Source organism: Tyto alba, unplaced genomic scaffold (genome assembly GCF_018691265.1).
Source record: "Tyto alba isolate M040663 unplaced genomic scaffold, T.alba_DEE_v4.0 Super-Scaffold_200000146, whole genome shotgun sequence".
Taxonomy (NCBI): Eukaryota; Metazoa; Chordata; class Aves; order Strigiformes; family Tytonidae; genus Tyto; species Tyto alba.
The window spans coordinates 352,691-376,251 of NW_024881288.1; the positions used below are offsets into that span (position 1 = coordinate 352,691).

Sequence of the window (23,561 nt, forward strand, 5' to 3'; positions counted from 1 at the left end):
GGCACTTCTCCAGGAGCGCAGGCTGCCCCCTGCAAGCAGCAAGGTCGGACGTTTCAGTTCACCCCATGGGGTCTGTACACCACCACCCTCCCTGGTCCTCACCACATTCAGCTCCTTCTCCCACCCCCGGGCCTTTCAAAGAAAACTCCCATGCCAGGTTTCCTCTTCCCTGCAGGTTTGGGTGTCAGTAGGGTAGTGACTTGAGGGGCACCAGGGATGGCACCCTAGGAACAGGCAGCGCTCTCTTTCCCTCTCACCTCCAGGTGCAGCCCTGGGCCCTGCTCCCTCCTCTGGCATCCTGGGCATTTCCCACTCTCCCTGCCCAGGCACAGCATCCTCCCCCGCATCAGGAACCTCCCTGGCATCATCGTAGCCATCTGCTGGGTCACCTCCGGGCAGGACAAGGACGTCTGAAAGGAGAGGGGAGTTGGTGACAGTGAGAAGATCCGTCCTGCAGAGCAGAGGATGGGAGGATGTGCAGGGACACAGAGCGCAGACACTGGGCTTGGCAGAACCACAAGAGATGCCCATGTCTTCCCCTTCTCCGATGGTGACACTCAGGGACACCTCTGTCCACCCCATGTCTGCAGGGAGATCAACCCCTTCCTGCCTCCGTTACCTGGTGCTGATCCCAGACCTTTCTCCTCCTCACTGACCCCAGGGTGGGGCTGCAGCTGGGTCAGGGACTCCTCTGAATAGGAGCCTGGAGAGATGCACAGCGGGTGTTATGGAGCAAGCCCCACTGACGTGGTTCACGGTCAGCGCTGCTGGGGAAGGGGGACCCACAGAGCTGGGGCTATGTGGGGAGGAGGTCTGGGAATTCACCCTGCTCCCCCGGGACAAACCCTGTCTCAAAGGAGCTTCCAGAGCTGGCCCAGGACAGTCCCTTCCCTCGCTCCTCGGGTGTCTCATGGGGTGCAGGGGCAGGAAGAGAGGGGCTGTCCAGCTGGGACAGTCAAAGCTGACTGGGAGAAAGCTTCTCTCCTGGGATCAGGACCTGGATGCTCTCCCCACAGCTCCCACAGCCCCAGCGCCACAGGGACCACAGGCTGGGGGTCTTCAGGGGGTCAGCTCTCGGTTGGGGCCAGAGGAAAGGGTCCTGCGGATGTGCCTCCAGGGAAGACCCACACCCACCTGAGCGATCAAACTTGGCCCGTTTCTCCCACGCTGGGCTGTACCCGATCTCCTCGTACACAGCCTCGGGGAAGGGCTCCTGGGCTCTGCTGGAGCCTGTGGACAGAGACAGGGCTGGCACAGGGACAGGCAGAGGGGCAAAGGGACCCCACTGTGCTCCCCCAAAACGGTTCCATGTGCCACCTCAGGACTGGTCCAACAGCACAGCCCCACTGCACTGTCCAGGCACAGCTGCCACATCCCCAGTGAGGGCAGCATTGGTGTGAAGATTATCTGGGGCAGCATCACCCTCACATCATCCCTTTGGAGACAGCGCTCATGCCCCTCTGGCCTGTGCACAATGTCCCCCTTGTCTCACCCTGGATATGTTCCCACATTTCCTCGTCACCTGGAGCTTGCCCCTACCTGCCCCTGTCCCACCAGGGGGTGGGCAGGGCTGGGCAGGGGGACAGCCTGGGGGCCTGACACCACGGTGATGGACCCTGCTGCCCCACACTCCTCCTAGCACCTCTCTTGCCCCAGAGCCCCCTCCAGCACTACCGAGAGCACTGCCAGCCTTGGCCATCCCCTCTCTGCCATTTCTCTCCTCACCCCATGGCTAACTGCCCCCACCTCAGGGCTCTCTCCACCCCTTGCTTCTGGTGCCCCACAGCCAGGCACTGAACGGGGAAGCACATGAGGCAGGTAGCAGCACACAGTCTCACCCTCCCGCTCTGCCTGTGCCCCTTGCTGACACCCCCTGCAGCACCCCACAGCCCTGCCAGGAGGTATCTCCCCCCAGCACCTCTGGGCAAGGACCCACCTCTGCGTCCAGCCCTGGCGCTCAGCACTTGTCCAGCCAGGAGGGCCAGGAGCAGGCAGACAAGGGTCCCCAGGATGATGCACATGATGACGGGCACTGAGACTCTCCCGCTGCTGCTCTGATGGCCTCGGGTGGGATCTGCATGGGAGACAACTTCGAAGGGGCAGCACCCAGGGGTGAGTGACAGGGAAGCTTCCACCCTCCTGGGTAAATTACAGCTCTCCCCAGCCCCCTGCCACCACTCCAGTATCTCCTCCAGGCAGTTTCACACCCCAGCTAGGAGCCCCTTCCATCCAGCTGTGGGTCACAGCCTGGCCCCGGGGGTATCCAGCCTGGGGGGAGGACAAGTTACCTGCTCGGGGTGGGGGTGTTGTCGTCCTAGGGTGTAGCTGCAGAGGAGGAAAAGGAGAGCTGGGCTTAGACACTGGGTGTGTGGGTATCAGGAAACCTCCTCCCCAACACACCGTGTGTGTGTGTGTGTGTGTGTGTGTGTGTGTGTGTGTGTCTAGATGTCCCTGACACATCCAACCCAAATTGCCCCTCCTGTAGTGCCAGAAAGGGAGGCCGGGGCAGAGCCCAGCACCTCTGCTCTGGGAGGCAGACAGGATGGCAGAGGCAGCCCAGGGGATAGCCCTGGCGCTGCAGGGCCCCACGGGCAGTGGCCAGAGCACGGCCAGTTACACCGAGGCTGCTCCCTGCCTGGCACCGGGCTCCTGCACTCCACAGGAACGTTCTTTCTCTCGGGAGGTCGGGGTCCATGCCAGGACTGTGTGGACAAAAGGCCTTCCCTAGTTCCCTGCCAATACCCGAGCAAGGGCTCCCAGCCCTGCCACTCACCTGAGCAGCGCACGGCAGCATCTTCCTTGTGCCGGCAAGCCCCGCTGTCCCCGGGCCGGGCCCAGCAGTCCTGTAGGGATGGCTCCGTCCCCCGGCACTCCACCTGCTCCAGCCAGATGGGGCCCGTCCCCATCCCAAATGCAGCCTCATGCAGGGCAGACACCACAGGGACCACAGCCCAGCTGCCTGCACGCCACCTCGGCATCCTGCATGTCCCACGAGTCGTCGCACACCGTCCCCCAGGAGCCACGGTGCCAGACCTCCACTCTGCCCGAGCACCCGTCCTTGCCTCCCCACGGCACGAATCTTCTCCCTGGCTGGAGAAGAGTAAGACCTCCCATGGCACCGGGAGAGCAGGCAGAGCCCTGCCAGACACAGAGGGGAGCTCCCTACCTGTGCAGCTCGTGGAGTTGGGGCACGGCGCCAGCGAGGTTGGAGGCATTTCTGTCTGTCCCCCTGAAGAAGGAAACACTGTGGTGAAGGGGCTGGTTTGGGGGATCATGCAGAAGAGAGCGGGGCTGAGCTCTGCTCGGGCGTCCCTGCACCATCTGGGGCACGGCAGCAACTGAACCCCAGTCATCCATGGGACACGTGCAGGACTGTGGGGGGACCCTGATTGCTCAGCCCCAGAAGGTCCCTGGCTCACAGAGCAGCAGTAGCTTGTCTATGGAGGGGAGGCTCTTCTGAAGCCTGTCGGGTCTCTTCTGAGACCTCACCTGGAGATGCCTCTGCTTCCCCAGGCACTGGTGGCAACCTGGGTGGCAACTGCTGCTGGATGTGTGTGGCCGCGGTCACGTTTGTGCCACTGGCAGCGGAAGGGTCTGGCATGGAAAGTAAAAGCCTCTCCAAGCTCTTTCTCTGTGTTTGGCCATGCCCCGTGGGGAGCAGGATCTGGGGTGACACTGGTGCATGGGTGCCTCAGAGTTACCATTGCAGGTGATGTGGATCTCCTCTTCCAGGTATTCACATGACTGTGGATTCCAGGGCGTGGAGGGACACTGCCAGAAAGAGCTGTTTGTCTCCCCACACTGCACGCGATCCAGCCAGGCAGGGCCAGACACCCTGCCAGAGGGCAGGCGTGTTTCCAGGGATCCTCCATCCCCGCAGCCCAGCTCCTTGCACGCCAGTGTCACCGTGTTGTCAGTGATGGAGTTAGAGCAAATGCTCCCCCATGTCCCGTTGTAGAAAACCTGCAGGCGCCCGGAGCAGCCGTCGCTGTTCTCCAGCCTCAGGGCCACGAACTCTGGGAAGAAAAGGCCCCAAAGCGGGAACAGGCTGATCTGGGGCTGTGGGAGCCAGGACACCTCTGCACCCCCCCAGGCCCTCAGCCGGCAGGGGCAAGGCCACCACATCCCCCTTGCACCCAGGGGCAGAGAGAAGTCCCGGATTTACAGCCAACCCTGCCCTTCCCGCGAACCCTTGGGGACAGCTGAGCTCCCCAGGGACCCCCCGTGGGACTGAGGGTGTCCGTGCATGGGTGGGCCTTGGGCAGGAGCTCAGAGGCAGCCAGGGGCAGCCTTGGCCATGGCCGGCTCTCCCCGCGTCCTGCCCTCCCCGGGACCAGGCTCCCACCACAGCTCCTGAGGTGGCACAGACCTGAGCAGATGACTCCCGCATCCTCTTTGTGCCCGCAGTCGTGCTGCCCCCAGGGCCCAGCCGGGCAGTCCCAGAGAGCAGCTTCGGCCCCGGAGCAGTTCACACCATCCAGCCAGATCTGCCCGGAGCCTTCCCCGAAGCGAGCGGAGCCGGCTGCCTCCACTGCCTCTCCGCAGCCCAGCTGGTGGCAAACGACGGCGGCATCAGACAGGTCCCAGCCGTCGTCGCAGACAGTCCCCCAGATGCCCTGGGAGTAGATCTCCACTCTCCCCGCGCAGCGCCCGGCCCCGTTCACCAGCCGGACCCGCCGGCTCCCTGCAGCGGGTGGAAACCCCAGTCGCTGTCAGGGCCTGCCCGCCTGCGCAGACCATCACCTGGGCGCCTGGGCAGTGCCACTCACCCCAGCAAATGACTCCCACGTCCTCCGCAAGCCCTGCTGCCAGCGCAGTGCCGGGCAGGGAGGTGTTGCAGAGGGTCAGCTTGGCCTCGTGCCCTGCAGCACCGGACCCCTCGCAGCCCCACGGGGCCCGTCCCTCGCTCAGGCTTTGGGGGGTTGTAGGCTGTCCCTGCCTCTCCGCACCGCAGCTGCCGGCACACCACGCTGGCCTCCTGCACGTCCCACTGCTCATCCAGGACTCTGCCCCACGCCCCATCCTGGAAGATCTCCACTCGTCCGTCGCACCGGCTCCCTCCGCCCACCAGCCGCAGGGATCCAAAGCCGGCTGGGCCTGGGGAGAGCAGAGATGCCACGGCCATCGGCGGCACCGGGAGCATGGCACCCTGCAGGGAGCAGGGCGAGGGGGGATTTTCAACCAAACGGGACAAGGTGGAGCCTTGTGCTGACGAGAAGCAAGGGCAAAGCCTGGGCCCTCCCTGCAGCTCACAGCCAGGTCAGCTGCTGCTGGGGGCACCAGCTCCTGCCTGGGTGGGGGGATGAGGCTCTGCAGGGCTCTCTGTGGGGACGGGATGCGGTCGGCTGCAGCCAGAGGGATGGAGCAGAGCCCTGCAGCCCTGTCCTGGGCTCGCTGCACAGTACGAGGACAGAGGAGCCCGGGCCTGGAGGTGGTGCTGGGGCCTAAGCCACTGCCCTGGGGGCAGATGCCTGCCTCCGTTCAGTCCTCAGCTCTTCCAAAGTCGAGCGGTCAGTCTGAGCAGGGAAAGCCCTCCAGACGGTTCCTGGGGAAGCCAGGGTTTCCCCAAGGAGAAATTCAGCCTGATACGGCCATGGAACCCCTACTTTTAGTGGCTATGTTGCACACAAGTGACAAATGGAGTTCATGCAGCATTTTTCCAGCACTAACCTGAGCAAATGACAGCAGCAGCGTTCCCTTGGGAGCACGGCGAGGCCCCCAGGGTGGTCACTGGGCACTGTTGCAGGAGGGCTTCAGTCCCGTCACAGTGGAATGAGTCTCTCCAGACAGGGCCAGTCTCTCTCCCAAAATGTTCTCCTCCAGGAATGGACTCAGCAAACCCGCAGTTGAGTTGACTGACAGAGAACGTGGGCATCCGAGAGATCCCAGCGGGAGGCACAGAGGGTCCCCCAGGTCCCCAGCACCTGGACCTCCACCCTCCCCGCACACACTGTGCTGCCGTTCACCAGTCTGATCCCTGTGTACTCTGGGGACAGATGTGGAGAAAAGAGAGTGGATTCGTGCTCCTGTACCCTCAGTAGCTGGTGGAGAGGCCAGAGGGACAACAGTGCCTTGTTCTCCTTCTGCAGTATTGTCATGCTGCAAACAAACCCATCAACCCCTCCTGTCCTCACACCCGGCCCAGCACGGTCCCTGCTCTGTTCCCCAACCCCTACCACAGCCCCGGTGTTCAACAGCCCACCCTGAGTCCTTACCTGTGCAGTTCACAACAGCGCTGTTTGCGTGGGTGCAGGGCTGGTCCCGAGGGGACCCCCTGGGGCAGGAGGTGAGGAGGGATTCATTCCCCACACACCGCAGCTCTCCATCCCACATGGGACCCACCCCTTCTCCAACGTGACTTCCTCCAGCGACAGGCAGGGCTGCGCCGCACTGCAACTCCCTGCAGAGCACGTCAGCAGCCTTGGGACCAAAGTGGGAATCACAGACACTTTTCCACAGGTCCCCGTCACGGATCTCCACACGTCCTGAGCAGCGGTTCTTCCCTTCCACCAGACGGAAAAATCCTGGAAATAAATCAACTGGGAGTTCCCAGATCTTGGTGGCATTCCCATGCCCACATCCCAGACCATCTCCACGCAAACTGTGACCAAAATCGCTCACTGCACATCTCAGAAGAAGCTATTTAAGGAGTGATGGTGTCACAAAGGCATCCATGTCTAAGTTACACACTTTCTCTACACCATCAGAGCACTCAGGGGGGTGTGTCTATTGCAGACCCACAGCAGACTCTGCAAACCACGTTGGCACTGTTGGGACCAAAGTGTGAGTCACACACCGCTGTCCAAAGATCCTCCTCATGGATCACTATACGTCCTCAGGAGGACCTGTGCCCTTAGAGCAGCCGAACAGATTCTGGACCAACCAATGACCCCTGAGAGTTCCCACAGCCATCTGGCAATACCATGACTACATGCCAGCTGATCTCCAAGGTGGCCACAGGCAAAAAAACTCTACGACATCCCCAGCTGCTCTCAGGGGGTGCTGGTGGCACAAACACATCAGCCAATGGTCCTGTGTCTGCTAAGGGGGACAACTGCAAAGTAGCTCCCCATCTCACGCCCTTCCACAGGACGGTGGGTGGCCACAGGAGTCACTTCTGGTGCCTCTGGCATGGGGGCAGCTGGCCCTCAGCACTGCCAGGCAGCTCCTGGGTGAACAGGAGGAGAAAGATGGCAATCAACAGACCATGCAGGGCAGGGATGGAGGCTTCATCTGCTCCAGCTCAGGGACCAGGCACGGTAAGGCACCCTTGGGCAGGTTCTCACTGGCTTTCCCCAGGCACTGGGGTCACCAGTAATGACAGTTCCAGCTCAGCAGTGTGACTGGCCACACTGGGCAATGCTCCGATGCCTGACTGTTGCTCCCTGAGGGCACAGCCAGGTTCCTTCCACAATCTGAGCCCCAGAGGTATGGAATAGGTTGTCATCTTACCTGAACACACCACTCCAGCATCATCAAAATGACCACAGTCATGTTCACCCCATCCTCCGTGTGTGCAGTCAGACAGGGCAGATTCGGTGCCATTACAGCCAACATCATCCATCCAAATGGGGCCAGATCCTGGCCCAAACTCTCCGTACTGAGGAGCTTCAACAGCAGACCCACAGTCCAGCTGTTTACAAACCACTGCTGCATTCCTTCATGCTCCAGTAGTGACCACACACGGTCCCCCACTTGCCCTGTTGTTTCACCTCCACTCTCCCAGCACAGCGCCTGCCGCCGTCCTCCAGCCTCACCTCCACAGCACCTTCAAACACTGACACAGGACCAGTCAGGACAGCGCTCAGCCCCAGCACTGCGGGTCTGGGGAAGCCCTGTGCAGGTGGAGTCAGAGGCACCAGGGTGGGAGCCCACTCCCCTCCAGGCTGTCCCCAGGGCAGTTCAGGGGTCCCTTCTCTCCTCATGGGCTGTGCAAGACTGGGGGTGCCCAGCTCCAGCCCTGCTGGGTCATTTGTGGCATCACACACTCTGACACTTCCATCCACTCCAACAGCCCCTTGCCCCTGACCTGTGCCCACCCAGGGCTCCTGCTCCTCCCCAGACAGCACCCTGAAAAGGGAACTGTCCCCACCAGGGCTCCCCCAGGCTCACACGGCTATTCCTCCCCAGAGCCCCCAGCTCCCCTAACCACAGCCTGCCCTGGGCCCCTCCCAACTCACCGTCTTCCCTCAGGACTTTACGTGTCCCCTGTGGAGCAACATGATGGTCCCAGTGAGGCCTCCCAACCCATGCTCCCTCCTTGTCCTTGGGCATCAGCCCAGACCTGACCTTGTCAGGGATCCCCGCAGGAAGCTCACCCCTTTGCGAGCCTCTGGGAACAGATACCCCAGTTCCTTTGTCTCCACAAGCACATCCCACCCCTGCTGAGGCCGGGGATCACCCTGACTCCGGGACAAGAGTGAAGAGCCCACACCCCTTCCTGGGTACCCCGGAGGCTGGCTGTGCCTCTGGGATGACAGAACAAAGAGCCACCAGTTAAGGCACCACCAGCTCACAGGGAACAGAGCTGGCAGAGCCAGGGCCCCAGGGAAGGTGCCCAAGGATGGCAAATCCACACCCGGGTACCAACGGCCAGAAACGTGGGAGCCCTGGAAGCAGAAAAGCCCTTCTGCCACGCAGAGAAGCACAGGCTCAGTGAACCTGTTCACTTTCTACCCCTTGTCACATCGACACATGGGAAGAAGCCCCGTATCCAGAGGGATCCCTGTGCTGCTCCTTGGCCCCAGGGCTTTGTGGCAGGGCAGCAGGCATTTCCCCCTGCACAACTGCACCCAGAGGAGCAGCTACAGTAACTAGGGGGACAGAGGGACTCTGTCCCCATCCAGAACCTTTCGGCAGCCGTGCACCAAATGCAGGAGGACAGAACAGATGCGAGACATTGGCTTCTGCATCTTTTCCTGCATAACTGCAGACTGCAGGAGACAACATCACCCCTCCTGTTCTCAGGCCAAGGCCAGCACAGTCCCTGCCCTCCTCCTCTGCCCCCGGCACAGCCCCGGTGTTCAACAGCCCACCCTGAGTCCTTACCTGTGCAGTTCACAGCAGCGCTGTTTGCGTGGGTGCAGGGCTGGTCCCGGGGGGACCCCCTGGGGCAGGAGGCGAGGAGGGATTCATTCCCCACACACCGCAGCTCTCCATCCCACATGGGACCCACCCCTTCTCCAACGTGACTTCCTCCAGCGACAGGCAGGGCTGCACCGCACTGCAACTCCCTGCAGAGCACGTCAGCAGCCTTGGGACCAAAGTGGGAATCACAGACACTTTTCCACACGTCCCCATCACGGATCTCCACGCGTCCTGAGCAGCGGCTCTTCCCTTCCAGTAGCCGGAAAAATTCTAGAAAAAAATCTAATCAACTGGGAGTTCCCAGAGCCTTGTGGCATTCCCATGCCCACGTCCCACACAACCTCTAAGCAATCTGTGACCACATCACCCATTGCATATCCCAGTGATAGCTTTAAGTTTCCTTGTAATATTTGCTTGAAAGGACAGATTGCGTAGAAGGTAGGTCCTTGAAACAAGCTGTTATTGTTAACAATAGGCCTATGAAGGTAGTAGTTGCTTTATTGCATAACCTTTGAAGATAGTGGTTGCTTAATTGGATAGCTTTGCACTGTAGCTACTGACCATCTAAGGTCAGCTTAGATTAAGCAGTATACGTGCTGAATGCCCAAAGATAATAACAAGAAGAGTTGCAGAAAGACCAGAATGGACTGATTTTGTCATGTGTGAACTTAATGAAAACAACGATGAGTATCAAGATAGAAAATTTTAAGAAAAGGAGAAGGTAAAGAAGATGAGCAAGGTGGAAGTAACGGCCACTGACATACTGAAATGACCACCAGGATGCACAACCACGCATGTGTAAAGGGCATTATAATATTAAAAGGAGTACCAGGGAAGTCTTGTATTTATGTATATACTCACCATAAAGCTAATGAATATGTATGACTTTTTCCTATATTGACAGGATACTAACAAGTTCAGGGGGTCAGTGCTAGGTGGAATTAAGCCTCACTGGCCCGGCATGAGTGAAGGAATGCTTCTTTCAGAAACCGTAGACCTTGGTCTCTGAGATTTTCCTTACAGACTGACTTTTACATTAACGAAAAAGGAAGCTGGTGGGGGAGTGTTAATTTCAAAAAAGCATCCAGGCTAAGTTACACATCTTCCCTACACCATCAGAGCACTCAGGGGGGTGTGTCTATTGCAGACCCACAGCAGACTCTGCAAACTACGTTGGCACTGTTGGGACCAAAGTGTGAGTCACACACCGCTGTCCAAAGATCCTCCTCATGGATCACTATACGTCCTCAGGAGGACCTGTGCCCTTAGAGCAGCCGAACAGATTCTGGACCAACCAATGACCCCTGAGAGTTCCCACAGCCATCTGGCAATACCATGACTACATGCCAGCTGATCTCCAAGGTGGCCACAGGCAAAAAAACTCTACGACATCCCCAGCTGCTCTCAGGGGGTGCTGGTGGCACAAATACATCAGCCAAGGGACCTGTGTCTGCTGAGGGGGGACAATCTAAAAGTAGATCCCCATCTCACACCCTTCCACAGGACGGTGGGTGGCCACAGGAGTCACTTTTGCCTCTGGCATGGGGGCAGCTGGCCCTCAGCACTGCCAGGACAGCTCCTGGGTGAACAGGAGGAGAAAGATGGCAATCAACAGATCATGCAGGGCAGGGATGGAGGCTTCATCTGCACCAGCTCAGGGACCAGGCATGGTAAGGCACCCTTGGGCAGGTTCCCACTGGCTTTCCCCAGGGACTGGGGACACCAGTAATGACAGTTCCAGCTCAGCAGTGTGACTGGCCACACTGGGCAATGCTCCGGTGCCTGACTGTTGCTCCCTGAGGGCACAGTCCAGTTCCTTCCACAATCTGAGCCCCAGAGGTATGGAATAAGGTTGTCATCTTACCTGAACACACCACTCCAGCATCAAGGTGATGACCACAGTTATGTTCACCCCATCCTCCAGTGTGTGCAGTCAGACAGGGCAGATTCGGTGCCATTACAGCCAACATCATCCATCCAAATGGGGCCAGATCCTGGCCCAAACTCTCCGTACTGAGGAGCTTCAACAGCAGACCCACAGTCCAGCTGTTTACAAACCACTGCTGCATCCTTCATGCTCCAGTAGTGACCACACACGGTCCCCCACTTGCCCTGTTGTTTCACCTCCACTCTCCCAGCACAGCGCCTGCCGCCGTCCTCCAGCCTCACCTCCACAGCACCTTCAAACACTGACACAGGACCAGTCAGGACAGTGCTCAGCCCCCGCACTGCGGGTCTGGGGAAGCCCTGTGCAGGTGGAGTCAGAGGCACCAGGGTGGGAGCCCACTCCCCTCCAGGCTGTCCCCAGGGCAGTTCAGGGGTCCCTTCTATCCTCATGGGCTGTGCAAGGCTGGGGGTGCCCAGCTCCAGCTCTGCTGGGTCATTTGTGGCACCACACACTTTGGCACTTCCATCCACGCCAACAGACCCTCGCCCCTTACCTGTGCCCACCCAGGGCTCCTGCTCCTCCCCAGACAGCACCCTGAAAAGGGACCTATCCCCACCAGGGCTCCCCCAGGCTCACACGGCTACTCCTCCCCAGAGCCCCCAGCTCCCTTGTACCACAGCCTGCCCTGGGCCCCTCCCAACTCACCCTCCTCCCTCAGGACTTTCCGTGTCCCCTGTGGAGCAACATGATGGTCCCAGTGAGGCCTCCCAACCCATGCCCCCTCCTTGTCCTTGGGCATCAGCCCAGACCTGACCTTGTCTGGGATCCCTCCAGGAAGGTCACCCCTTTGCGAGCCTCTGGGAACAGATTACCCCAGTTCCCTTGTCTCCACAAGCACAACCCACCCCCGGTCAGGCCGGGGATCACCCTGACTCCGGGACAAGAGTGAAGAGCCCACAACCCTTCCTGGGTACCCCGGAGGCTGGCTGTGCCTCTGGGATGACAGAACAAAGAGCCACCAGTTAAGGCACCACCAGCTCACAGGGAACAGAGCTGGCAGAGCCAGGGCCCCAGGGACGGTGCCCAAGGATGGCAAATCCACACCCGGGTACCAACGGCCAGAAACGTGGGAGCCCTGGAAGCAGAAAAGCCCTTCTGCCACGCAGAGAAGCACAGGCTCAGTGAACCTGTTCACTTTCTACCCCTTGTCACATAGACACATGGGAAGAAGCCCCATTATCCAGAGGGATCCCTGTGCTGCTCCTTGGCCCCAGGGCTTTGTGGCAGGGCAGCAGGCATTTCCCCCTGCACAACTGCACCCAGAGGAGCAGCTACAGTAACTAAGGGGACAGAGGGACTCTGTCCCCATCCTGAACCTTTCGGCAGCCGTGCACCAAATGCAGGAGGATGGAACAGAAGCGAGACATTGGCTTCTGCATCTTTTCCTGCGTAACTGCAGACTGCAGGAGACAACATCACCCCTCCTGTTCTCAGGCCAAGGCCAGCACAGTCCCTGCCCTCCTCCCCTGCCCCCGGCACAGCCCCGGTGTTCAACAGCCCACCCTGAGTCCTTACCTGTGCAGTTCACAAGCAGCGCTGTTTGCTTGGGTGCAGGGCTGGTCCCGGGGGGACCCCCTGGGGCAGGAGGCGAGGAGGGATTCATTCCCCACACACCGCAGCTCTCCATCCCACATGGGACCCACCCCTTCTCCAATGTGACTTCCTCCAGCGACAGGCAGGGCTGCACCGCACTGCAACTCCCTGCAGAGCACATCAGCAGCCTTGGGACCAAAGTGGGAATCACAGACACTTTTCCACAGGTTCCCATCATGGATCTCCACACGTCCTGAGCAGCGGTTCTTCCCTTCCACCAGACGGACAAATTCTGGAAAAAAAAAAAAGAAAATCAATAAATCAACTGGGAGTTCCCAGAGTCTTGTGGCATTCCCATTCCCACATCCCAGACCACCTCCATGCAAGCTGTGACCAAAGTCACACACTACATATCTTAGAAGAAGTTGTTGGTGGAGAGTTGGTGGCACAAGCATATCCAAGCCCCTCTGCTCCCCTTCTCTATACCATTACAAGATCCAAACGTATGTGTCTGACAGACAGCACCAGGCACTGCTCAGACAAGCTGCTGCTGCACAAGGTGCCCTGTGCTGCCTTGCATGGTCCCCCCAGCACTGCAGTGGTGTGCACATTTTGGGTCCAGAGGAAGTGGCCCAGGTGTTAATGACTGCTGCAGCCTGCTCAGTCCCTACAGAGCTTGGCACCAGGCAGGGCCATCACCTTGATGCAGCCATAAATGGCACCCGCTCCCAGGGGTGTGCCGGGGTGCTGGGAGGACCCTGTTAGCAGGGAGATGTCACAGAGCTCAGAAACGGTGCAGCTGTTACCATGGCTGGTGCCTGTCCAGACCCCTCTGATGCCTGCTGGGAGCGGGTCTCCTCAGCCAGGGACACAGTGCTCTGACCAGAGTGCACAGGTCCCAAGCTAACGGTCAGGCAAAGGGGCAGGAGACCCACATGTGGCCCTGGGCTCACGCTGGCTCTGGAGGTGACAGCAGGCACAGCTAAGAGTCAGTAAGTGCTGCCCAAGCCCCTGTTTCATGGTGCAGTGTGGGTTGCTGTGGGCAGGCGGGAGGGGCTGGGCAGCAGATCAGTGCTGTCTGCATGGGGCTGTGTCCCTGCTGGGCTGTCACAGTCCCAGGGATTTCCGAGTGCCAGCCTGTGCAGGGGTGATGCAGTCGGGAACAGCCAGAGTCCAGCAGCTGCCGAGCTCCAAGGCCTCGCAGTGCTGGACCACAAAGCGCAGCCCTGGGGACAGGCGGCCAAGGGCTGTGTGCCACCCTGCTCCTCTGCCCACGGACAGCATTGTGCTCCATGAAAAGCCGGTCTGATTCAGCTGAGGTACTCATGCCTGTGAGGGGGAATGACCCACGGGAACCAGCCACCTCATGCCATTCCTCCAAGGTGTGATGTTCTGAGAAAGTCCCGCCCTGGTTTCTCCAGCACAGGGCCCTCACCACTGTTGGCTGGGAATGGGCAGACTGGGTGGAGTCCAGTGGATACCAGTGAACACACGGGGGAAGGGACAGAGTGTTCATTTGCAGCCTAAGACACTGGCTGAAGAGGGGATGAGACACTGTGGCAGGGTTAGTTCACCCTAGGTTAAGCTCACTCTAGGCTTTCCCCAGGGACTAGGGTCACCAGCAATGACAGTCCCAGCTCGGCAGTGTGACTGGCCACACTGAGCAGTGCTCCAGTGTCCGCGCGTTGCTCCCTGAGGGCACAGCCAGATCCTTTCCACTATCCCAGCCCCAGAGGTATGGAATAGGTTGTCTCTTTACCTGAACACATCACTCCAGCATCCTCAGAATGTTCACAGTCATTTTCACCCCATCCTCTGCGTGTGCAGTCAGACAGGGCAGATTCGGTGCCATTACAGCCAACATCATCCATCCAAATGGGGCCAGATCCTGGCCCAAAGTGTCTGTACAGAGGAGCTCCAACAGCAGACCCACAGTCCAGCTGTTTACAAACCACTGCTGCATTCTTCATGCTCCAGTAGTCATCACACACGGTCCCCCACTTGCCCTGATGTTTTACCTCCACTCTCCCAGCACAGCGCCTGTCTCCGTCTGCCAGCCTCACCTCCACAGCACCTTCAAACACCAAGATGGGATGGGTCAGGGGAGCACCGAGACCCAGACTGTGGGTCTCGGGGAGCCCACTGCCAAGGTAGAGTCAGAGGCACCAGGGTGGGAGCCCACTCCTCTCCAGGCTGTCCCCAGGGCAGTTCAGGGGTCCCTTCTATCGTCATGGGCTGTGCAAGACTGGGGGTGCCCAGCTCCAGACCTGCTGGGTCATTCACCATCCCACCACACAAAGCACCTTTTCCCACCCCAATGGCCACCTGCCTCCTGCCCATGCCCACCTGTACACTGCCCAGCCCTGCACTGGGCACCTGCTCCTCCCCAGTACCCCCTGAACAGCCCCATGTACCCAGGCCTGCCGCTTCCCATGCAACTGCCTGCTGCAGAGCCAGCCAAACCCACCCCCATGCCCAGGGCTTTCTGTGTTCCCACTGAGGTGATCCAGAGGATCCCCCCACCCACTTCCCCTTCTCATCCCTGGTGTCAGCCCAGTCCCTGCACTGGGCTGGGTCCCCCAGGAAGGGTGTCTCTCTGCTGTAGATGCCCTGGTCTCCATCTCTACGTGGGGTACAAACTGTCTTCATGGGGTCAGGGCTCCCCTGGAACAAGGGGGCAGTGAACAGCACAAAATCCCTTCGGGACACCCGAGACATTAGCAGTGTCCCAGGGAGGATCTCTGGGTGCTGCCATCACCAGCGAGTCCACCACCGGCTACAGAGGCACAGTGCGAGGGGACAGGGGGTCCCAAAAGGTACCCCAGGACAGGGTGTCTATGAACCCAGCCAGGCACAGGCTGCCCTAGACACTGAAACCCTGCAAAAGGAGATACTGTCTCCCACCCAGATGAGCCCAGGGAAGGGCACAGGGTCCACGGACTTGAGCACGTTGTGTCCATCATCTCTGTAGCAACTGCAAAGAATCCCCATTCCCAGACAGATCCCGATGACCACGCTAGTACCCGCTATTCCTGGGCTGTGGGACAATGGAGCCAGCACTTACCCCTGCACAGCTGTACCCAGAGGAGCAGCCCCAGCACCTGAGGGGACAGCAGTCCCTCTGTGCCCATCCTGAGCCTCCTGCCCTGCCAGCACATCCCTGCCGTGCCACACTGCTGTCACAGCTCCTGGGGACTCTCGAGGACAATGATGACAGGAGGGCAATATAGCTCTGCAGATGCCAGGCCAGCTACGGGAGGAGCCAATCAAAGCAGCAGCACCATTTTAGACATTATCGGGAGTTATCTCCCCTCCGACACAGCCCAGCCCTCCAATGAACGTCTCCAGTGCCATTCATGACCATATATGAGGGATGGCTCTGCTGCAGGTGTCACATCACTGTGGTGGTGCGGCGTCACAGGACAGGGCTGGCTGTAGTGGGGGAAATGGGTTTTTCATGCCTTGAACCCTGCTGTGTGGGCCGGGAGCACTGAGCATCTCCTATACTGGGCACATCCAAGAGCCCAAGGTGTGAGTGCCCAGCCATCCCCATGCCACGGGAACCACGGGGCTGGGAGGGCACCGGGGGCTGTGTCAGGGGGGAAGGAAAGAGCCCCTGCCCCTGCTTCAGACCCCTCTGTGCTGGGAGCAGCAGCGGGGAAAGGGCCTCAGCCCAGGCCAGAGCCCCATCCCAGGAGCGCTGGCTCACCCGTCCCTCCCTGGAGAGCCCCATGGAAGGTCCCTTCAAACGAGCTGGGGCTGGGCCATGTCCCTGTCCTGGCAGCAGACAAGCAGCTCAGACGGATCCCTGACTCTCAGCATGTCACCGAGGGGCCGTTATTCCCCGCGGGGGGCTCGGGAGCTGCAGCCTGCAGGTGCACAAACCACAGCCCACGTGGCCTCACAGAGCTCCTCGCGCTCCCCCCCACAAGCGCCCGGGCAGGAAGTCTGTGGTTTCCTCCTGGAGCTGAGCCCGGGCACATCCCCGCGGTGCCCCCGAGCCACCCCCACCCCGACTGCTCCAGCCAGGGCCGCAGGGGCTGCTCCTTCTGACACAGAAATTCACTCAACACTTAGAATCCAGTAGAACTGCTGAGCAGGTATTCTTTATTAGCAGCGCTGGGCAGCACTGGGGATCGCTCCACCACGAGTGCTCCCACAGACAGGTACAATCACAGAGAATATGTGCTGTGAGCTTGTACATATTCAGTAGATTTCTGAGAACTAATCTACATATACATAAGATTTCCTAGAATTTATCTACATAGTCCGAGCATGTGTGATAAAATTAGGGTTAGGGTCTTTTCCCCCTCTGGTGGTCACTCATAGTCTTCCTCACAGTGTCCGGTGATTGAACTTTGGGATTCCTTTGCCCACATATGGTCATGCAGTTAGCTCATCCATTCTTGGGCCCTGGGATGCTCCAAGAAGGTCAGTTGAAACTAATTCCCAGGTGATTATCTTGACAGTGGCGTCTTAGGCCCTTGTTATCAGGGGTACTCAGGAAACTTAAGGAACCATCTCAAGGCCTACTTAAATTTCCTGAGGGAGACGTTGCATATTTCAAAACATCTTGATATTAATTCTGCCTAGCAGCTGACTAAACTATGTGAGTGAAAGGAAGAAAATAATATGAGTAGAACATGCTGACCAACAACGATTCTACCATAAACAATTTCTTTGCTCTAAACAAGAGAAATAGTTTTGGCCTTCTCTCACTTCCTTCTCAAACTTTCAGTCCTTCACTGGGCTCCATCTCCACCACTGTTCCCACATCCGTAGTCAATTCCCTGCAGGACACTAGGGACATCTCCTGCCAAGGGTGTGTGGCTCAGCTCTTTTTCGTTTTTTATGTCAGCTGAGTATTCTCCACTCACCATCATGGCCTACGACCGCTACGTTGCCATCTGCCAACCCCTGCACTACGGGACCCTCCTGGGCAGCAGAGCTTGTGTCCACATGGCAGCAGCTGCCTGGGGCGGTGGGTTTCTCTATGCTGTGCTGTACACAGCCAATACATTGTCAATACTGCTCCACTAAGGCAATGCTGTTGACCAGTTCTTCTGGGAAATCCCCCAAATCCTCAAGCTTGCCTGCTCAGACTCCTACCTCAGGGAAGTTCAGCTTATCGTGGTTAGTGTCTTTGTTGCATTTGGCTGCCTTGTTTTCATTGCACTGTGCTAGGCACAAAGCTTGAGGGCCGTGCTGAGGATACCCTCTGAGCAGGGACGGCACAAAGCCTTCTCCACATCCCTCCCTCACCTGGCCATAATCTCCCTGGTTCTCAGCACTGCCATGTTGCCTCCCTCAAGCCCCCCTCCATCTCCTCCCCAACCCTGGACCTGGTACTGTCCGTTCTGTACTCCGTGGTGCCTCCTGCAGTGAACCCCCTCACCTACACCATGAGGAACCAGCAGCTCAAGGATGCCCTATGGAAACTGACCCAAGGGATGTAGTTTCACTGACAACAACCTGTCTCAAGTCACTTCACATTTCCCAGAGTTTATCTTAGGCCAGGAGTCTGCTATTTTCCCTGTAATAATCCTACATATAGATAATTTTCTGGACTTACCCTACCTCTCTTGAGGATTTTTCCTGTTGTGTCTTACTCTTGCACCACACTGTGTCAGGTGTGACGTATCCAATAGCAGCTCTTGAATAAAATGGGATCTCCTGGGTGCAGTGCCTGAAGGCTGGGTTCTTCCTCCAAAGTGGCTGCCAATAAAATGTCTAAGGAATTGGTCTTTTAAAATTCTTTTCTCCTTATGTTCTCCCTGTATTTGGAGTTAAGATCACAATATCATTGGGTTCCACTGGACAAAAAGTTCTGCTTTTAAAGGCTCTCTTCTTGGTGTAAGATGGTGCATGAGCTCCCCACTACCTCCTCAGGCTGCTTCATATATGCCAGGACTCATGGCATATAGCTGTCTTTATGGAAAATAATTTGGTCAGGAGAGGAGTAGGGGTCACCACATGCCCTGGGGTGGGAACGAATGGACACGCATAAAGTGAAACACCCTTGAAGTTGATGTCCCCCAAAAGCAAAGCACTAAATCAAGGTATATGCAAGCAAGGACTCCGCAGTGCCCTGGGGGTCAGTGTGAACGCAGTGGGCATGGGAAAGGGAGACTGGAGAGGTGCAGGAGCTGCCTGAGGAGGCCCAGGGCCAGGACTCTTGTGCTGTGCTGGGGAGCAGGGCTGGTGGGGGAAGGGAAGGGTGTAAATGCAGGTGAGGTTAGGGACAACCTACCAGATGAATGCTGCAGAGCTAGAGACTGACTGGCTTCTGTTTCCTCCTGTCCCTTTTGGCCAGCATCAGCCCTGGTGCTTGTGGGAAGGCTGACCCCCCTGTCTGACCTCCAGGAGCTGCTGTGCCCTTCCGAGGAGCTGGAGCTGTGGTTGAGTGCCCAGAGGGCTGCAGCATCCTGTGGTGGGCACTGCCCTGGGGCCAGGGCAGGTGGGGAGAGCTGGGCTGGGGCTGGGCTGGGCTGGAAAAGTCCTGGAAGAGGAAACACCAGTGATACCCAACTTTACCACCATTATTAGTAAAAAGGAAACTGGTTTCCTACTGACACTTATGACGCACCAAGTTCCAGAGCTCTTGCCACAGCCGGTCTCTCAGCCAAGAAGCCCCATGTCAGACAGCTCCAGCTAGATCAGGTGCTCATGGGCTTGTCTTGACAAATACTGAAAATATCCATTGAGTGAGATCCCACCAACTGGCCTGGGTCCTTGCTGCAGTGTTTGGCTCTGAGGGATTTCTCAGAACCCCAGCTCTCTCAGCCACTCCTTGTCCATAATGTGCTCCAGGCCCCAACCATCCTTCTGGCCTCCGCAGGACTCGCTCCAGTCTGTCAGGATCTTTCTTGTGCTGGGGAACCCCGTACTGGACACAGCAGTCCTGATGTAGTCCTGTGGTGGGTTAACTTTGTCCAGCAGCCAGACAGCCACCCAGCTGCTCACTCACTCAGCCCACTCAACAGGACAAGAGGAAAAAATAAACCAGAGAAGCTCATGGATTGAGATGTGTGTGGGTCAAAGGAGAAACCAGAAACGATGACACTGTGGTAGGTGTTCAGTTTGGTTTACCCCAGGCAGCAGCTAAGCACCCACAGAGTCATTTGCTCACTTCCCCTTTGCCTCTTACCACCCCAGCAGGGCATGGGAGGGAATTGGAAGTGCAAAAGCAGGAAAACTCATGGGTCAAGACAAAGAGAGTTTAATAGGTGAAGCAATATCTGCGTGTGCAAGCAAAGCAAAATGGGAAATTCATGCATTACATCCAATCAGCAGGCAGATGTTTAGTCATTCCTAGGAAAACAGGGTTTGGGAAAACAAATGCCATCACCATGAATATCTCCCCTTTTTCCTTCTTCCATTGAGTTTTGTTTTGTTTTGTTGGGGGTTTTTTGTTTTGTTTTGTTTTGTTTTGTTTTGTTTTGTTTTGTTTTAATTATTTCTGAGCCTGACATCATATGGAATGGAAAATCTCTTTGGTCCTTTGGGGTCAGCTGTCCCAGCTGTGCCCCTGCCAACTTCTTGTGTACCCCCAGCCTACTTGCTGCAGGGGCAGAGTGGGAAAAATAGAAAGCCTTCATGCTCTGCAAGGACTGTTCAGCAACAGCCAAAACTCTGATGTGTTATCAGTGCTGGTTTAGTAACAAATCCAAAGCACATCACCCTATGGGCTGCTATGAAGAAAATCAACTCCATCCCAGCCGTTTACAGGTCATACAGCCAGGGTGAGGAGTCAACAATGTCTTCATTGAATGGTCGCAGGAAATCAGTGGATCACACAACCTGGCTCTTCTGGAGGACACAGTTTCCTTGGTATTCACTGCTCATGTGGGACAGCAGCATGCAAACCACCCAGGACGTTTCTTGTGGAGTTTGTGGAAATATTCTTAGCACAGATGGCAAATAGTCCTTTCAGTCTGCTCACCTGGACCTGGTATTCCCAAAAGAGCTGGTGAGGGATGTGAATACCATTGTCAGGGCGTGACCATGAAATCCTGGTCTCCCAGATCCCCAGGGACGTGGGGAAGGAGAGGAGCAGAGCACAGGCCCTGGACTTCAGGGAAGGAGAACTTGGCCTCTCGAGGGCACTGCCAGGGGGGATCCCGTGGGCGCAGTGTCAGGGCACTGAGAGCATCCATAGGCCTCCATCGGCCCTGGCCAGCCCAACCTCGGGTCTGGGCCCACACCTCTGTCCCTGGGCCCAGGAGACCATTGAAGCCCAAGCCAGAGTTTCAACACCAGCTTGATCTATGCAGTAGGTGTACTGGTTTCCAGACCAGCCACGGACACAGCCTTGCCTGTCAATGAACCCTGTGGATTTGGGCTTTCAGTCTCACTTCCCAGCTTAGTTCTTTATGGGGTGTACAATGAAATGACACTGTGGCCTCCAAGTGCCAGACCCCCGCTAATTCACAGAGGCCTAGGGCCTTTCTGCTTCCTTTCTTCCCATCACTTGGTCAGGTTTGGGGAGGAGAAGAAGGAAAAGCAGGGCAGGTTTCTGGGTACCAGTGACTGAATGTGGGGAGCAGAGCCTTCACAACTGAAATGATCAAAAAGCTATGTTAGCTCAAAACTTTCATTCTGACCTCCTTTCTCAGAGGCTTAGTGCGGAGCTGCGGACGAACAACACGCCGAGACGGGTTCAATGTGGGTGATAGAGCACCAGTCTACTTGTGTCTTTATTGGTCCAGGGTACATATATTTATACAGACAATGATAATTATTATGCCTACTAGTCACTAGCTGATTGGTTTAAGCTCTAAAGTCGTATTCACACGGTCCATCTACTTGCAGTTAGCTAACAGCACAAGCTTCTCATAACACTAAGTTTCTCATGCCACTATTTCTAATTCCTCTTGACTTGTTTTCAATACACAACAGTACCATAACACAATGTTTCTCAGACCACCGTTACCCTAACACTGGTTTTCTCAGACCACTATTCCCAATTCCTCTCAACCTGTTTTCGACACACCACGGTACACAAGGCTGAAGCATCCTTGACATTCTTCATTTATCAGCAGCTGCGAGCAGCTGCAGGCAAACCCTAGTGAGGCCCAGCATCAGCGAGGCAGCATCAGCCCTTAGAACAGGCTCTGATCGTACCATTACTCGTTGGGCTCATGACCCTTGTCTCTGAGCCATTCTCCAACAGCTTAGATCTTCAGCATCAACATGGAAGCTCTGAGATCCCTCTATCTCCCTCTCTTTTAGTAATTAAGTTGATAGTACCCAAATCAGACTTTCTTTCTTTTTTACAGCCTAGAGCACCCCCTGGTCTGGAGATGTGCCAGGAACCTTACAGAAGAATCTTCTGCAAAAGAAGGTGGATGTTCCCAGGAATCTCAGGAGGGATGGCATACTGATAGCTGTGTTCAGGGAGCTGGTCAAATGTCTCATCTTCGTTTCTGTAATGGTGGCTTAGATGCCTGGCTCATGTGTAAACTCTCTATGTGAATGTTGACATTTACTGAGCTACCTGGTCTGACCTCAGAGCTGACCCTGCTTTGAGCTGGGCATTGGACTCGAGGCTTCCTGAGCTCCCTTTTACTCCTGAATTGTCCTATGACATAGAGGCCCTCACCTCCATCTTAGTTTCTTCTTGTAGGGCATGTTGCAAGGCACAGGCTCATGGAAGGATTGGTGGGGAAGAGATTTCTAGGGGTCTCTAGTCCAGCCTCCAGGCTGGCTGCGACTTTGTAGAGCTGAAACCTGAAGTGCTCCAAAGGTGGAGATCACAGCAAGTGCTCCTCCTAGTCCATTCTATTTCTCCTGAGGCTCAGTCTAGAGCTCCCAAAAGGTAGTTTGTGACTGGTGCCCCTGTCATATCATTGGCCACTGCAGGAAGAGAGCTTGGCTCCACCATCTCTGCAGGTAGCTGTTGGCTTTTATTAGGTTGCCCTGTTGTGGGAATAGAATGGAAAATTGCCGAGGAGGATTGTAAATATGCTCAAGTGACTTGCAGCTGAGGTGCCAAAAAACACATATATCACACTAATTGTGGTTTACCTCTGTGTGCTTGACAGGTAGAATGTCTGTGCTTAGATAACAGAGGCCTGTGAGAAACACAGAGGCACCTTATTGAACATCCTTGAGCTTCCTGCCCTGCTGTGGGAAAGATCAAAGCACAATGGAAAAGTAGACCTGTGAAAATCCCAGATATATACAGGCAAAAGCAGTAGGCCAGAGATCTTTTCTTTTTTGATGTAACCATTCTCCCAATAGATACCATGTGGGGTCTAAAGAATTTTTCATGTCTATTTTCCTAATTTTTGTCAATTCATCCACTTTTTGGTTCCAGTTTGTGGCTGGTTTATTGTCACATGCATGTGCGGAGCGACGGAGGAATGACACGCCGAGACAGGACTCAATGTGGGTGATAGAGCATCATATATCTTTATTGGACCAGGGTACATATATTTATACAGACAATGATAATTATTATGCCTACTAGTCACTAGCTGATTGGCTTAAGCTCTAAAGGTCGTATTCGCACGGTCCACCTACTTAGCTAACAGCACAAGCTTCTCATAACACTAAGTTTCTCATGCCACTATTTCTAATTCCTCTTAACTTGTTTTCAATACACAACGGTACCATAACACAAAGTTTCTCAGACCACCGTTACCATAACAATAAGTTTCTCGAGGCCACTATTTCTAATTCCTCTTAACTTGTTTTTGACACACCACGGATACACAAGACCTGAAGTGTCCTTGACATTCTTCATGTATCAGCAGCTGCGAGCAGCTGCAGGCAAACCCTAGTGAGGCCCAGCATCAGCGAGGCAGCATCAGCCCTTAGAACAGGCTCTGATCGTACAACTGCTCGGTGGGCTCATGACCCTTGTCTCTGTGCCATTCTCCAATAGTTCCCTCTTTTTCTTTTTGTACGAGCAGAGCCTGCCCCAACGTTTGTTCAAAGATTTTCTTAATACATGATAAAGCACAACTTAAACATGCAAGCCCAATAATGA

The 23,561-nt window shown here is 56.5% G+C and overlaps 1 protein-coding gene across 1 annotated transcript; it reads right to left on the bottom strand.

Moving 5' to 3' along the window:
• Window positions 1–955: 955 nt before the first annotated feature.
• LOC122153572 (antigen WC1.1-like) lies at window positions 956–6,098 on the bottom strand. The gene is given in 10 exon segments (XM_042793984.1): window positions 956–1,230; window positions 1,937–2,074; window positions 2,774–2,942; window positions 2,944–3,086; window positions 3,702–4,016; window positions 4,370–4,684; window positions 4,770–4,862; window positions 4,897–5,091; window positions 5,671–5,854; window positions 5,856–6,098. Coding segments are annotated over 10 exon segments (2,070 nt in total).
• Between the last annotated feature and the right edge of the window lie 17,463 nt (window positions 6,099–23,561).